Source organism: Myotis lucifugus, unplaced genomic scaffold (genome assembly GCF_000147115.1).
Source record: "Myotis lucifugus unplaced genomic scaffold, Myoluc2.0 scaffold_608, whole genome shotgun sequence".
NCBI classification, from domain to species: domain Eukaryota; kingdom Metazoa; phylum Chordata; class Mammalia; order Chiroptera; family Vespertilionidae; genus Myotis; species Myotis lucifugus.
The window spans coordinates 179,993-197,324 of record NW_005871656.1 but is presented as its reverse complement, the minus strand read 5'-3'; the positions used below and the strand labels follow the sequence as shown (position 1 = coordinate 197,324).

Sequence of the window (17,332 nt, the reverse complement as noted above, 5' to 3'; positions counted from 1 at the left end):
TCGGGATGAAACTGACGGCAGCGAAAGGCTTTGGCATAGGAGCTGACACGGGATTCGGCAGAACACGAAAGCTCAGCATCGGTGCCCAGAGCTGGACCGCAGGCCCAGCGACTGCGCAGACAAGGCGGTGCCTCGGCTCCTTTAAAATCGACCAACCACAGCGAGGTCGAGGCCACCGCGCTCCACTGATTGGGGAGTAACCGCGCCAATCGGAGGTCCGCAAGCGGCAGGGGCGGAGCTCCGCGCCTGCCGCGCCATTCTGAGCGCGCGTGCGCTAGGGCAGGAATGTGACCCCTGATTGGCGGCGAAGCCGACCCGGAGAGGGGCGGGCTCACGTCTGCGTGACAGTTGTCGCGGGGGAGGGAGAGCCCGGGCGAGGGGGAGGGAGTGTAAATAGAGCGAAGGCAGCGCCGCGTCGGCTCCGTCACCTCCCGGGAGGCCCGCGAGGAGGCCTGGAGGGAGATGGAAGAAGATGAACAGGAGCAGCGGCGCAGAAAGGTGGAGGCCGGAAGAGCGAAGGTAAACGATAGCGCCGACTCCTCCCGCTACCCTGGTGTGGCCTCCTAAGGGAGGACTCCAGGGCCCGCCACCAACCCAGCCAGGAGCGGACGCGGTCAGGCGGAGGCTGCCGCCGCACTCTTGCCCTCTCCGTCCACTCGGACGGTAGCCACCTCCTGGCCGCCGCCATCTTGAATCCGCCGCCCTCTGCCCGACCCCGCCCCTGCCGCGGGGCCACCAATCAGCGGCGGGGGACGCTTGGCGTCTCTCTGAGAGGCCGAGCGCAGGGCACGCCGGGACTCGAGGGGCGTGGCGTCTGTGGTTGGTCCGGGAGGCGCGGTGCGGGTGGGTGGGTGGGGTCTCTGCCCGGCCCCCCTCCCGCGTTTCCCGGGAGCCTGGCGTGGCGGTCCTTCTCGGATTCGCGTTGTAGTCTCCGCCAGGTCTCGAGACGCCCTAACGGGCAGGAGTGTCTTAGAAACGCGCCGCGTCCCTCGCTGTCCACCCACAGCCGGACCCCAACAGAAAGTGGAGGGCTGGCGGGTAGTGAAGGGAAGGGCGCTCTCACCGCATCGTGTGTCCTCATGCTCGTGGACAGCCAATGTGTGGCACCCCTGCACACCTGTGCACAGCTGCACCTGTTGCGGCTCCACCTCGCCACGGCTCAGGCTTCCTGGAGGACTTCTAGGACCTGTGACTTCCTTGCAGTCCTGGGAGACACAGGCTCGTTTCCTAGGGCTCAAGGCTGCTCCCGTCCGTTTAAAACTACATGCAGGTTTTCATTTTACTTGGAATTCTGCAGTATTATTTAAATATAAAAAGGTTTCCGTTTGGTGTTACAGGAGACCTTTTACATTGTGGAATACTACCTCCCGCTGACCTACTGTTTATTCCTGGGGTCCAGAAGTTCCTGTTCTTTTTTGTTCTTTTTAATATGTTTTTATTGATTTAAGAGAGAAAGGGAGAGGGAGAGGGAGAGGGAAACATCAATGAGAGAGAATCATTGATCCCCTGCCCCCTGCACGCCCCCTACTGGGGATCAAGCCTGCAACCTGGACATGTGCCCTTGACCCGAATCCAACCTGGGACCCTTCAGTCCGCATGCTGACATTCTATCCACTGAGTCAAACCAGCTATGCCAGAAGCTCCTGTTCTTGCTTCCTTGCTGTTTGGGCCCAGGTGGACGGTCTTGAGCAGATGAAGTTGATGGAGGTGCCTGGAGCGCCCACAATGCTGGATTCCTAGAGAAGCTACAGACATCCTGCCGAGCCTCCTGGGGCAGTGCTGTATCCTAGGGTTGTGGATGATGCCCAAGTGAACGCACTGGTCCTGGATTCATGTGTTTCCAGGCTTGCATTTATTACTTCCCTTCTGCCAAGGTTTTCACAGAAATGCCTTCTGGTCCTCACTGTTTTGGGGGCATGTTGTGGGGATTACAGCACATGCTGAATAGACCTGGGCTCCAGAGTCAGAGTGGAGCAGGCTTGGGCATGTTGGCTGTGACTCCGGCCCCACCCCATTCTGGCTGTTGGAAGTGACCTGCTCTGTCAGGAATGAAGGACTGAGAGCCTGTACAATGCCAGCCAGTATAAGGAGAGCCACATGAAGTTGCTGTGTTCGAGGTCAGATATGGCCAAACCGTGGAAATTTCATATGGGCTAGATAGTAGGAGGTATTCATTGCTAGTTCCTTCCCTTGAGGAAACCACAGGGCCACTACATTAAAGAAACCATTCAGAGCACAGTGATTGGTGTGAGGCTGTGACAGGGACAGCAGTGTCTAATGGCAGGATGACAGGCATAGGACAGAGTGGCCCAATTCAGGCTTCCTGTGAAGGTGAAACTACTGACTAGGATTTGAATAGGGAGATCTGTGGCCTGTTTTTTGCTCCCTTTGCTTGTGCCTGTCACACACAGGAGATGAAAGTGACCCTAAGCTTTAATATTATTCCTGAACTTGCCATGGTTTGCAGATGTGAGTACTAGTAAATGTGCCTGAAGGAGCATTGAAGGTGGTGATTAAGCTCATCTGGAGAAGAAACAATACGCCTCTTGTTGGGCAAACACAGGCCAGAAACAAGGACTGTGATGCAGGAAGGCAATTTGGATGGAGTGTGGCATAAAACAAATGAATTAAAATGAAATTAAATAGATGAGGCTGGTTCTGAAGGCATTGTCTGTCCTTGACAGACAGCTTTTCTCACATGAATGGCTTGTGTAATTTCCTGTGTCCATGGACTTGTGGACAAACATTTGTTAAATGTATTTGCTTTTATGACCACAGTTGTCATTTGAAGGAACAGATGTCCCCCTGTGAAAAACTGATGTTAGATCTTATACCTTTTGAATAAGGTGTTAGTGGGAGAGGGTGTGTGAGCAGAGTCTGAAACCCCCAGACTTGAGGGACAGAATGAGCTGGGTTGTGCCTTAGGATGGGCGACATTCTGTGGAGTCCCTGGTGCTTTGGTGAGCTGTGTCATGAAAACTAGAACATCTGATTTCATAAAGGAGGATGTTAGATTGACCTGGCTTAATTAATTATTTGCTATTTCTGTACCTGGTTTCAGAATCCATGGCTAGAAAATTTTGGCTAGGCTATAATTTTCTTGATTGGGGGGAAAATGGGGGCAGAAGGGAGAGATTTAGCTTTTACATGGTTTTAAACCTTAAACATGCCTTGATTGAGCTATCAGTTTTTTAAATAGATGTACTTTTTAAAATATTATTTTTCTGTAAATTTCCAGTGGCTAGAAAAGCTATTCTGTCACTCGGCTGTCTTGCTTTCTTTTGTCTGTACACAGGCATAATTAACAGTCTTCAATCTAGACTCTTTGGATATAATTCTGAGCTTAGATCCTGGCATCATAGGTATTAATGAAGGCAGTGTGTGGGGGACAGAGATCTGTTGGTTAACGTGAATCTGGCCAGGTGTGGCCAAGTGGACTGAGCCAGCCCCAGAACCTCATGTTCCCCACAAGCCTGCTGACTTTGTGGTTGTGTTACATTTTTCTCACTTACCTTTGTCTTTACTACTTCTCTACATTTTTGCACAGCTTGCTCACTTCCGACAGAGAAAAACAAAAGGTGACTGTGCGCATTCGAAGAAAAAGACGGCGAAGAGGAAGAGCTCGACTGTCGATGCGCCTGTCCAGGAGGAGAGTCCGGTAGCCAACGAGGACAGTGGATTCCTGGGAGGAGGGGACGTTTGCAAAGCCACCTCATGCAGTGACGCCCCTGATGGGGCAGCAGCAGCTCAGGTAAATTTTCTCAGCATTATGTTTTTATATTTTGCTCATCTTTTAGTTATTATTAGCGTAACTTACAAAAGGTGGTCTTCGGTTTGTTTTTGCCTCTCAAATGTGGGGAAAGAGGGTTTTATTTTAGTTTACAAAAAGGGGGAGTATATTTTTGTGGTTTTGCTCCTAATGTTTTATCTTTGTATGATTGTGAGAAATTTTGGATTGACTGTTTGAAGGCAGTGCCAGTATTGGTGCTTGCTTTGGTGATGGAAGTTTTATAAGTATGAGTTCATCGGGTGTGGCTGTGTGCATCATCCCCTCTAACAGGTGTTTTCTTTGGATACTTAAACTATAATACTCCTTCACCTACTTTCAAATCCACCTACTTGTCATTCTTTGTCCTTTCCCTTCTTGCTGAACGTGGGAAGAGGAGGGAAGGGGGTGAAGGTGTGGAAATGTGGTATTGCTGGAGGAGGCACCACATTCTGTTGCTCAAGGTCCTGAGAGCTGCAAAGGTCAGGTGTAGCAGGTGAGTGGAAGTGGACTTGGGCGTTGAGAGTACTGAGGATGCTGGCCCTGAGTGGCTTCCCTAGGGCCTCCCGATCAACCATAAGTGGGCTCTCCTTGGAGCTTCTTCCTGTGTGCCTTATAAATAAGGGGGCCTTGAATTGTGAGTATTCCCTACTGTGTGCAACAGGGCAGGTGCAGATTTAGGTGTTTGCTAGAATGAGCTGGAAAACTGGCAGCTGAGGGCAGAATTTGACTCAAAATAATGATGTATCTGGCATGCCTTATGGCAGCGGTTCTCAACCTGTGGGTCACGATCCCTTTGGCAGTCGAATGACCCTTTCACAGGGGTCGCCTAAGACCATCCTGCATATCAGATATTTACATTATGATTCATAACAGTAGCAACATTACAGTTATGAAGTAGCAACGAAAATAATTTTATGGTTGGGTCACAACATGAGGAATTGTATTTAAAGGGCCAGAAGGTTGAGAACCACTGCCTTATGGGAAAAAATGATTATCACCTATACCAGCTACAAATACACTACCTACAAATCTGGAATTTTGCTTCTTTTTTACAGCAGCATAGTATTCCATTGTGTAGATGTACCACAGTTTTCTAATCCATTCATCTGCTAATGGGCACTTTGGCTGTTTCCAAATCTTAGCTATTGTAAATTGTGCTGCTATGAACATAGGATGCATATATCCTTTCTGATTGGTGTTTCTGATTTCTTGGGCTATATTCCTAGAAGTAGTAGTACTGGGTCAAATGGGAGTTCCATTTTTAATTTTTTGAGGAAATGCCATACTGTTTTCCACAGTGGCTGACCCAGTCTGCATTCTCACCAGCAGTGCAAAAGGGTTCCGTTTTCTCCTCATCCTCTCCAGCACTTGTTGTTTGTTGATTTGTTGATGATACCCATTTTGACAGGTGTGAGATGGTACTTCATTGTCATTTTGATTTGCATCTCTTGGATGATTAGTGACTTTGAGCATGTTTTCATATGTCTCTTGGCCTTCTGTAGGTCCTCTTTCGAAAAGTGTCTATTTAGGTTCTTTGCCCATTTTTTGATTGGATTGTTTATTTTCCTTTTGTTAAGTTCCCAGTAAATTTTGGAGATTAAACCCTTATCAGAGATAACATTGGTAAATATGTTCTCCCATGCAGTGGGCTTTCTTGTTGTTTTGTTGATGGTTTCTTTTGCTGTGCAGAAGCTTTTTATTTATTTTTATTTTTAAAAATTTTTTTATTGATTTTCTGACTTGTAGCATATGCCTTTTTCCCGGTTACCTTTGCAATTATTACGGACTGAACTGGGTAACAAACAGTTGCTCCTAAAGTGACCAGTCCCAGTGGATAAGCAATTTTCTTAAATCCAGAACCTTTTCTTGCTGAAACCAACCCTGCTAATCCTGAAACTGTAATCATTCCAATTTTCGGAAGAAAATCTCGTGGTGGATTCTTCAGATAAACATATGCATCTTTTCAAATTGAACTATATCCATTATCCCATTTTTCACAAAGACATAAATACCCTTGCACCAGCCAATATAACGACCAGTTGTAGTGCGGATGGAGGCAAAGCCCATTTGTAAATTACCAGGCTGCTCTTCAACATATTTATATTGAAAGGGTGGTGAAGTATATAGGGGGAACTGTATTCCTCTTTAATTGAACTGTCTTTCTTTTCTGGCTGTTTTCTACATTTTTCTTTTAATTTTTCTGCAGTGTGGAAATGATGTGTACAGGGATATGGGATGTGTCTATGTGTATGGTATTAATTCTACTTGAGGTTCTTTCCACTTTTTAGAGCTCTGACTTGAAATGTGTCATTATTTTTGGAAAATTCTTTGTCTTTGTTTCTTCAAATATTTCTTCTGTCCCTTACGGCCGCCATCTGTGACCCTGTCACACCCACCTTTTTAGATGGAGAGCCCCTCGATACCTCTTAATCTCTAGTTTCTGACTAATTACATCAGGCAAAGACTCAAAGCTTCCTGAGAACACCTCTGCCTATAGACTGATAGGATTCCGACTTGAATTGCCCCCCAAGCAATCCTCCTCAGGTGTGGTGAGAGTTTTTTTTTTCAACAGGGTGGGGCAGTTGCTTCTGCCTGGAGACTAATTTTTTTAATTCTCTTAAGTAGCCTCAGGGCATGGTGTTTTCCATAGGGTGTTTCAACTGTCTTCCCCCAAGCAAGGCAAATGTCTATGTGGGAAAGATGTCCTCTGCTGAATGAGGAAATGACTCAGCCCAGGAAACTTGGGGTGTCTGCCTTCTGAGCTCTATCCCCTAAGACCCCAGTCCTGGCTTCTGCTCTCACAGCTCCAGTCCACTTCACCCTCCCTCTGCCAGAGCACAAGGTGGGTGGCTCCATAGGGAATTTTGTGCATTGGCTCTTTAAGAGGGTGTCTGAATTTTTAGCTGTCACTCCCTGGCAGATAGCACCCCGCTGCTTTTCACAGCCAGATGTTATGTGGGTACCCTTCTCAGTTTTGATGCTTTCTGCTGAGGGTCCCAACATGGGGATTAGATCCCAGAGTTCTCAGTGGCAACCTCCCACAGCTGAGATATCTCTCCAGGACTTCAGTTGCTGTCAGTGGGCACCCAGCCAGCCCTTTTGCACCTCTGCCCCTCCTACCAGTCTCTATGCCAGTGGTTCTCAACCTTCCTAATTCCGCGACCCTTTAATACAGTTCCTCATGTTGTGGTGCCCCCCAACCATAAAATTATTTTCGTTGCTACTTCATAACTGTAATTTTGCTACTGTTATGAATCGTAATGTAAATATCTGATATGAGGGATGTATTTTCATCATTACAAATTGAACATAATTAAAGCATAGTGATTAATCACAAAAACAATATGTAATTATATATGTGTTTTCTGATGGTCTTAGGCGACCCCCAAAGGGGTCGCAACCCACAGGTTGAGAACCACTGCTCTATGCAGTCTCCACTTTCAGTCTTTGGGTATTAGGGTTTTCTCCTGTGAGTTTTCTGTTGATTATTCAGGAAGTTTTTCTGTATTTTAGTTGTAATTCCAATTTATTCCTGGGAGCATGTCCGTGCAGCATCCACTTATTCTGCTGCCATTTTTAATCCTCCAAGAAGTCTTATTTTAAATGAAAAGTTTTATATTTTTTCTAAAATTATGTCTTATAATTTTTGGGGAAAATGTTCATAAACAAGTTATTATTTAATGGACTTATTATTTAAATAAATTAATTAATATTTTTAAACAGTTTTCTGGTTTTTTATCTTCATTTATTATTTCTACAAATTATTAAGGGAAAATTCTATGTAAAAAGGGGAGATCTTGAAGATAAAATATTTTTACTTATATAAAATTAAGAGCTTGGAAATTAAAATTAAGTTCATGGGTCTGAAAGACTAGAATTTGTTGAGAAACTAAAATTTAGTAATTTAGGTGTCAAGTACACAGTGAAAATATTTAAAGAAGCAAAATTCATAAGAAAGAGGGGCAGCAGCAGCATTAGGTAAATGAGTTGCATAAAAGGTATTGAGACCTGAGAATGGTTTAGGAGGAGAGTGCAGATTCTGAACAGGTGGGGGTGGGGTCAGTATGGCTGGCAGGTGGAGGGGCTGAGAGGGCCTGAGGCTGCAGCCCTGGTGGTGGTCATGGTCATTAGAGTAACTGTTCTTCTCTGGCCCTTCCCCTCTTAGCTGGAGAACCCTGATGGAGCAAGTACAGAGGACTCAGAGCAGCCCTGGCAGAAGCTGGATGGGGACGGTTCAGAACAGCCTGGGGTCCTCACAAAGGTATGCATCTTCAGGGTTCTCTTGTTAAGGTGTGTTCCCTGTCAGAGGACTTCTCCCTGTTGTAGAAACCTAAATCAGAGAGAGAACTCAGTCTTTTAAGAACCTTCTCTCTCAAAGTGGAAACTGGGGCACAGAGGCTTGAGGCAGAGCTGCCCCTGCAGGACTCAGTTCCTTTTAAAAAAAAAAAATGTATTTTTATTGATTTCAGAGAGGAAGGGAGAGGGAGAGAGAAACATTAATGATGAGAGCGAATCATTGATTGGCTGCCTCCTGCACGCCCCCTACTGGGGATCAAGCTGCAACCCAGGCATGTGCCCTTGATCGGAATCGAACCCAGGACCCTTCAATCCACAGGCCGATGCTCTATCCCAGGGGTCCTCAAACTACGGCCCGCGGGCCACATGCAAATACAAATATTATATTTGTTCCCGTTTTGTTTTTTTTATTTCAAAATAAGATGTGCAGCGTGCATAGGAAATTGTTCATAGTTTTTTTAAAACTATAGTCTGGTCCTCCAACGGTCTGAGGGACAGTGAACTGGCCCCCTGTTTAAAAAATTTGAGGACCCCTGCTCTATCCACTGAGCCAAACCGGCTAGGGCAGGTCTCAGGTCCTTAATGCTGCCCCCGCATGGAAGGTCTCTCCAGACTTTCTGGTTGAGCCCAATTTGGCCCTCCTTGTGACCTTTGGCCTTTTCTCCTAGATGTTGAAGAGAGAAGTTGTCTTTCATGCATGGAGGATAGCGATAACATACTGATGTTTTCCCTCCGAGTGCTTCCCTTGTCTCACATGGTCAGCTGTGTGTATCCGGTCTCCACCATGGCCCTATGGGGCAGTGTTGGACTCAGAGTGTGTCGGGAGGGCGGGCTTGCAATCAGTCTTAATGTCCCAGTTTCTGCCACAATGATCGAGGGGTACACAGGCTCTGCTCACCCAATAATAATACCTGCAGCCTCTGTTTGAGGTTTCAACTTTATACTAAGCTACTCCAACAGGTCGTATATTCTTTTATGATTATTTTTATTGAGATGTAATTTGCATAACATAAAATTCACCATTTTTAGTGACTTTTATTACATTCAGTAACTTGTGAATCCATCACAGTTAATTCCAGAACATTTTTGTTACCCCAAAAGGAAACCTTTCCCCGTTATCCATCACTCCCTACTTCTTCCCCCAGCCCTTGGCAACCAACAGTCTACTTTCTGTCTGTGGATTGCCTGTTCTGGACTTTTCCTGCAAATGGACCTGTGAGTGTGTCTGGCTTTTTTTACTGAATGTGTTTCTCAATTTATCAGTGATGTAATGTGTCCTACATCACTACTTTTTGTGGCTGGTGACATCCCGTGTGTGGGTGCACCACATTTGTTTATGAGGTCGTCCATCAGTGGACACTGAGTTGCTTCCACCTTTTGGCGGTTGTGAATAGTGTTGCTGCGAACACTCATGGGCATGTTTTAACGAGGATGTATGTTTTCCGTTCTCTCTGGTATAGCATCGTTATTTTTTGTGACTGAATTCTCTAGGTCACATCTCTTGCTCTCCTTCCTCAGGAGTGTGAACAAGAATGTAAACCTGAAATTGCTGAACTGATGAGCCGACATGAAGACGAGACTGACAGGAAGCAGTGGTCAATGGTGCGGCTGTCCGCAGAGATGCAGCAGGTACAGCTGCAGACCCAGGTGACTCAGATGCTGTCACTCAGACCAGGACCCAGTGGGTTTGGGATCTGGGAGGTTGGCAGGTAGGTGAGATTTGTCACAGTGGATGGATGTGCACTGCAGGCTTACTGTCTACTCTTCTGGTTTGTTTTGTTTTCACATCTTATGCGGAGCCACTGAAAATAGAGGAACACACTTGGGCATCTGGTGGCAGCAATTTGGGTCAGGTGCCAGGAACACACACATTGCACAGCCCGTACTTCCCTGTCAGTGATCAATCATACTCCTTATACACAGCGGTGTTGGGCATTGAGGGACAAGAAGCCTGGGCAGTCAGGAACATCCGACTCCCCTGAGCAGCTGTCCAACCACATCTTAAGCTCGCGCTGCTTCCCCAGTGCCACCGCAGCACCGCCTCTCTCCTTGCAGCCAGTGCCGCCCCTGGAGCTGGAGGCGTTGCGCTTGAGTCTGAGCAACATGCACACAGCTCAGCTGGAGCTGACGCAGGCCAACCTGCAGAGGGAGAAGGAGACGGCACTGATGGAATTGCGGGACATGCTTAATGGCCGGCATGCCCAGGAGCTGGCCCTGCTGCAGAACCGCCAGCTGCTGGAGCTGGAGCTTGTTAGGGAGCAGCATGCACGTGAGCGGGAGGAGGCGGCACTGCGGTGCAGCCGTGAGACAGGTATGTGTGTGTGGGCAGGCATGGGCTTTCATTTCTGGTATTTGGGGAAGCAGGTGGCTCCATCAGAGGCGCCTCCAAGGTGAGACATTCATGCTCTGATCTTCCTGTCCATGTGGGAGCTGTGTGGTGTGTTCCATGTGTGGGCACCTGCCCTTGACCATCGCTGGGCCCTTGTTTACCTCCTGGCTGGTGGTTGTGCGTCCAGCTCTGCATATCCTTATCCTGCTCTCTGTCCCCTTGCCTCTTTCCAGTTCTTCAACGGGCTTCTGTTAACTTTTGAAATGATGTCGTTGGAGGTGTTTTGCTTACATGCTTGAGGTTTCTACATCCCCATCGTTGATAGGACTGTGTCTGTGGCCATGTTTTATCCAGCCCTACCAGATGCTCCTGAACACAGACTCCCTCATCCTATAGACTCTTCTGTGCCCAGTGGGGTCCCGGTGCTCCTGATGGGCAGCCCAGGAGCCTCTTTATCTCCTGATTCTCTAGCCTAGATTGAGCTTATGTCTATACTTTTGTGTTCTAATTTTAATTTTTTTTGTTAGTCACACTTTTTGTAAACGTGTTTTAAATAATAGCTTTACTGAGCAGTAATTCTCATACCACACAATTCACCAATTTAAAGTGTACATGTCGGTGGCTTTGAGTGTGTCAGAGTTATGCAGACATCATTACTGTCTGCGATTAGAATATTTGTCACCCAAAAAGGAATCCCACATCCCTGGCAGCCATCCCACTTTCCTGCTGGTGTGAGCACCTGATTATCTGCCCTTTTGCTGGGTTTTTCATTTGGAATGAAAAAGCAGCATGCTGGCTCCAGGTGTGTTGAGAAGTCCTTTTCTTTCTGGGTCTTTTCTCAGGTTCCTTTTTAAATATATTTTTTAATTGATTTCAGAGAGGAAGGGAGAGGGAGAGAGAGATAGAAACATCAATGATTAGAGAGAATCATGGATTGGCTGCCCCCTGCACACCCCCTACTGGGGATCGAGCCCACAACTTGTGTATGTTCCCTGACCGGGAATTGAACTGTGACCTCCTGGTTCCTAGTCTATGCTCAACCACCGAGCCACACGGGCCGGGCTCTTCTCAGGTTCTTGTAGTCCTGTCTCTGTGTCTTCTCAGCGGTTCTCAACCTGTGGGTCGCGACCCCTTTGGCGGTCAAACGACCCTTTCACAGGGGTCGCCTAAGACCATCCTGCATATCAGATATTTACATTACGATTCATAACAGTAGCAACATTACAGTTATGAAGTAGCAACGAAAATAATTTTATGGTTGGGTCACAACATGAGGAACTGTATTTAAAGGGCCAGAAGGTTGAGAACCACTGATCTAGATTCAAGCAAATGCAAACACCTCATTTTACTCCCATATGTATGTATATGTATATGGAAATAAAATGATATATTTATAGTGTGTGTATATATATATATATAAAATGATACAGATATATGTGTGTGTGTATAATATCCCTGTGTATGTGTGTATGTATATGTATTTTTTTAGTGATTTTTCTTTTTTTTCCATTTCCTTTTATAAATATCTTTTTATTGATTTGAGAGAGGGACAGACAGAGAGAGAGAGGGAAAGAAACATTGATGTGAGAGAGAAACATGGGTTGCCTTCTGTATGCATCTCATCCAGGGATTGAACCCCCAACCTGAGCATGTGCCCTGCCAGGAATCGAACTGGCAACTTCTTGGTGCATAGGATGACATTCAACCAATTAAGCTACACTGGCCAGGGTTTTAAAATATGAAACATGCTCTGCCTTAGGCCTCTCCCAAAGATGTTTTCTCTTCTTTTTCATGGTATCCAAGAGCAGGTCTATAAAGAGGCCCACATCTGACCTCTGTTTTGTGAGGTTCTGCCGTGACATGGCCTTCACTGTGGCACTTGGCCCTTTGCCTTAATTCTGTACTTGCTCAGGCCACCCTCACAGTATACATATGGCACCCGCTCTCCCCATTTCTACCCTGGCCCTTTCCTGAGGCTCCTGCCATCTCTACCTGGCACCCTGATCTCCAGGTGTGCACCCACATCTCCGTGCTAACTTGGCTGTGCCCATGGGTCTAGTCCCATCTCCCTCTTCCACCTCCCAGCACTTACTCCTTTTTTCTTGTGCTTCTTCCCTCTCAGGGTTGGGAGTTGTTGGGTCCTAGAACATCTTTATCTTTCTTCCAGCATCTAGCCTGGAATCTGGCTTGGTGTGGAGCAGACAGGTCCCATTACCAGAGAAAGAGTGGGTTCAAGGCTCTCAGTGACTATGCAGTCTGGAGCCAGCCTTGCCAGCTCATTTCAGACTGTCCTGCTGGGTGTAAATCTTGCACTCCTTGGTTTGGGCATGCATATGATTTGTTAATTAAACAAGACATCATCATACTCTTACTCCCTCACAGATGCCTCCTCTTCTGTTGACGCTGGTGGGTGCCCGTGGAGCAGCCAGCAAGAGCCAGGAGCCCCTTATCTCCTCGGTGTCAGATTGTGGAAAAACCTGAGGCTCAGTGATCTGAACGACTTTTTATGTTTTTCTTGCAGCTGAGCTGAAGGAGAAGTTACAATCAGAAATGGAGAGAAATGTCCAGATAATAGAGGTATCTGTATTCTGTGTGTGTATGATTTCCCTTTTCTGCCCATCCCACCAGGTTGACCCCTCCACTCAAAATCCCCACAGAAATACCCCTCCCTCACCTTGATATTAAACAAACCCAGTCAGAGTTTTGGTGGGCTGTGTTGGTAGAAGTGTATTGTGTTTTCTTTCAGAGGCAAAGCGGTCTTTTGTTTTTACAAGTTGATTTTGTCAGAACAATGTGTGTAACATGAGACTCTTCCATCCCAAGTTTGGTTTTCTGAGTGGTTGCTGTGTCCTGGCCCTTGCTGTGCTTTGGACACAGACCTCTGTCCTCACGCAGGGAGGTGTGGACTGCGGCAGTTGAGATGTGGGCAGTGTGGGTTCTGGGACGCTGTAGGGAACCTCAGGGAAGAGCTGTGCCTCAAGGGCAAAGCAGTGAGTCATGGGTGTCTACCTTGCGTGCACCATGATTGGCTCTGTTCACAGTGCTGACCGCACTGGCATGGCCATTACTGTCCTGCTGTTCCCATCTTACACTCCATTTTTTGAGACAGAGTTATGTTTTAGAGGATAACAGAATTAGCTCTTTTCTGAGGCAGTCTCTCACTGGAATTTCTGATTCTCGTAATATCTCCCCTTCTGAAAGCTACATTTGTGGAGGGGCCATTGGATCTGATGACGGCAGAGGAAATGGGTGACATCAGGGAACATGGGTGATGTTAGATGTGTGACATTGGGGCACGTGGGCATTTCTGTCTTGGTTGCTCTGGTCAGGCACTGGTGGAATATGGTCCTGGGTTGGAGGCCTGTGCCCAACCCCTAGCCCCTAGGCTGGATAGTGGGGACTTGTTCCTCAGGGCACCTGGCACATAGCCTGGCTCTCCCACAGATGTCGTTAACATCATTGTAGCATCCTGCCCCCCAGGTCTTTGTGGGGGCAGACACATGAATCTCTGAGAGTGACCACACACCTGTGCTGTGTGTTCTGTTTCTGGGCAGGTGGGCCTTGTTTCTTTTCATTTGCAGTTTGCCTTGTGGATACTTTTGGTCCTGTACATTCAGAGCTGGTTTCCTATGGTGACAGTCTGGTCTAGGCAGGGAGTGACTTCCTAGTTTTCAAACGTATGATTTAAAATTTTTATGACAGGTAATCAATTATTGGTCATACTCTCCTTTTTCCTTATTTAAATTAGACCCTGAAGCAAGACTGGGAGTCTGAAAGAGATTTATGCTTAGAAAGCCTACGCAAAGAATTATCTGCAAAGCATCAGTCAGAATTGGAGAATTTACAAAGCCAGTTTAAGAAAGAATTGGCAGAACAGAAAACTGAGCTGGAGAAGATTTTTCAAGCCAAAAATCAGGCAGAATGTGAGTATTTAATTAAGATGAGCAGGTCTTACAGGGGGACCAGATTTTCCTGTGAAATTCTGGAATAAACACCATGATTCACCAAATTTGTGGTGAATATGAACTGCTTATGTGTTCAAGTGCCAGATAACAGTGCTTGTGACACCCCCAGCTGACAGAGGTGCAGGGCCGCCTCAGGACAATCAGCTGTGGGGTCTCCCCTTGTTGACTACAAGTTCCCTAAACCTTCTGAAACTTACGTTTAAGAGATAGTTTTTGCATGTTTCATTATTAAATTGCTACCCAAACAGTAGTATTGGGATTGTTCATTTTTTATGGAGATTGTTGCCTATTACCGGACCTGTCAGAACAGCTGTGTGCTGGTCAGCTGGCCTGTACCCCTCCCTCCCTCCTGAGGGGAGCAGCGGTGCTGAGAAGGGGCCTACAAGGAGCCTGGGGGCCTTGAGTGGGAGGTGGCCCTCCTAGTGCTAACTGTCATTACTACTGCGACGGGCTGGCTAATGGTGCTGCCGAGGAAGAAGATTGTGCTGTTGTAAACTGAGCATCTCTGCTCCTCAGTGTCCCTCCAGGCTCTGCAGGCTCAACATGATGCTGCTCTGAAGAAGCTCCAGGAAGACCTGCAGTCTGAGCGCTGCCGGCACGCGGAGGACCTGGACCTGAGAGTCAGAGAGAAGGAAAGAGAAAAACAGCTGGAGGTGGGCGATTATTTAATTACTTGGAAGGTTTAAGATGGAGGTCGTTTCATATTCTGTTATTTGCTTAAGTACTAATTTAAGACAATTGTCAGTATTTGCTGGAGCTGGTAGGTGAGGTACCGAGTCTGTAAGGTTGATTTGACAGTTATATGTTCAGCCTTAGAAACAGATAATTCACATTCTTTACAAGTCCCCCTGAGATGCTTACAGACTTCAGGTAATAGGGGTGGAGGGCCATATGCTGTGACCACAATTCAATAAAGACATTTCTAAGAAAAGAGCAGAAACATTCCTGCTGCTTATGTGTTCAAAACTCTTTCCAATGAAACTCTGCATATCAGAATGGGGGCGATGTGGCCAGATCTACTGAGACCTGAAGTATTTTTGTCACCAAACCCAAGAAGCAAGCAATGCCCCCAAGCATTGGTTCAGGAAATTAAAAAGAAAGCAAGCCAGGGATGGAGTCAGTCATGGCCTGTACGTGGGTTTACAGATGAGGAGGGGGAGGAGTCAAGCCCAGGAGGAGCCTGTATTTCTGTCCCCTGCAGCTCTCACACCCACTCCCACCACCTCTCCTCCAGACTGAGGCCATGATGGCCAGGCAGAGCCAGGGCCGGGCTGGCGTACACATCACTTTCTTGATGAGAAAGAGATGACGGGAGGTTACCTTCTGTCCTGTGCCGTGGATGAGAAAAGGCTACAGGGGCCTCTGGGCCAGTGCTGCCCTCTCTCAGGCTGACTGAACATGCTGACCCTGAGCCTCCGTGCATAAGCAGGTTGGAGCTGTTCCTAGCTTTGTTGGTTCGTTCTCTCTCTCTCTCTGGCTGGCATATAGCACAGGTTTGGTGTGCTGGCTTTGTTCGCCCTGAAAGAAGCTGCTTTCCAGGAAAGTTGAACAAGAAATGCAGAGAAAACCCAAACATACCAAGGGATGAGGGAGGTCTGTGATCACTAATGAGAAGGAAAGGCCCCTGTGCAGAACACGTTAAAGTCGACAACAGGGGGACCTCTTGGGAGATTGAGTCATGTGGTCAGTGCCAGTTGGCAGCCTGGGAGGGAGCCTGTGCACCCTCCTCCTGGGGCCCAGTCCCTGAACACCCACCCATTGGCTCTCCCCTGACTTAGAGGGCAAAGAGAAAGTCTCGTCCTTGGTCAGTGAGAAGTGGTGGTCTCTGCAGGGAAAAAGGCAAGGGCCTGAGCAGGTGATCTGTGAGAGAAATACCAGGCGCTCATAGGACTGCGATTGGGAAATGGCACCTTTAAACATGGGGACGATAGTTTTTCTCTGGTGCCGCCATTGCTGGTTTTCTCTAGGCTGGATGTTTGGGATTTGAGCTTTTACTCATGTGCTCTCTCATGCCTGTCAGTCTCGGGCTCACTCTCGGTCAGAGTCTCACTGTCGCCTTCCTTTTCTAGTTGGAGAACCTTCAAGCATCTTACGAAGAGCTGAAGGCTCACTCACAAGAGGAAGTCAGGCGCCTGTGGTCCCAGCTTGAGTCCACGAGGACTGACAGACAGGAACTGAGTGGTGAGGAGTTTCATGTTCAGGATTCAGAGTCTCAGAAGCTGAAGCTGTGGGTTTTTAATTGTGGGACCCTAAAATGAGGATGTAGCAATTGTAGCGAGTGCAAAGAGTGATTTGTGTACTTCCTGAAGATGGTGTGTGGAGTTTGCTTGTTGGTGGGAGCCTTGGTTTCATGCTAAGCAAGCTGCCTATTCATGAGTGTTTGCTTGTGTTGATGTCAGGCACCTGTTGAGTGTGCGTGCTTCTGTCTGGATTAGAAGCTGCTGGCATCTGGGGTCGCAGGTGTGCCTTCTCTGTGGATCCCATGAGCTCACCTGGTGTAGACTCCCATTGCCCCAGCCTCTGGTGTTGGAGGGTGGTGATCCCGAGTCTCCAGGCCCGGTAATGCAGCCACCATTACTGAGGGTATCTCACCTGGGTCCCCTTACAGCAGCGGTTCTCAACCTGTGGGTCTCGACCCCTTTGGCGGTCAAACGACCCTTTCACAGGGGTCGCCTAAGACCATCCTGCATATCAGATATTTGCATGACGATTCATTACAGTAGCAACCTTACAGTTATGAAGTAGCAACGAAAATATTTTATGGTTGGTCACAACATGAGGAACTGTTTTAAAGGGCCAGAAGGTTGAGAACCACTGCCTTACAGAATCATGTTAGAGCGGCCTCTGCTCCCTAGCGGCACCTTCAGATGGGGGAGGTCATGAGATACAATGGGGGAAACACAGATGTGTGCTTTTCTGCTGCTAATCTCCAGAGTGAGCCTTTTAAACTAGTGATTGTCCTTACTGGGTGAG

At 47.4% G+C, this 17,332-nt stretch overlaps 1 protein-coding gene across 1 annotated transcript in view; it reads left to right on the top strand.

Moving 5' to 3' along the window:
* Window positions 1–363: 363 nt before the first annotated feature.
* The window catches only part of PCNT (pericentrin), an 86,245-nt gene continuing 69,276 nt past the window's right edge, over window positions 364–17,332 (top strand). The window contains 9 exon segments of the mRNA XM_014447059.2: window positions 364–519; window positions 3,548–3,751; window positions 7,935–8,030; window positions 9,584–9,712; window positions 10,121–10,376; window positions 12,916–12,971; window positions 14,143–14,317; window positions 14,876–15,012; window positions 16,429–16,540. Coding sequence (XP_014302545.1) covers window positions 463–519; window positions 3,548–3,751; window positions 7,935–8,030; window positions 9,584–9,712; window positions 10,121–10,376; window positions 12,916–12,971; window positions 14,143–14,317; window positions 14,876–15,012; window positions 16,429–16,540 — 1,222 coding nt within the window. The 5' untranslated portion in view covers window positions 364–462.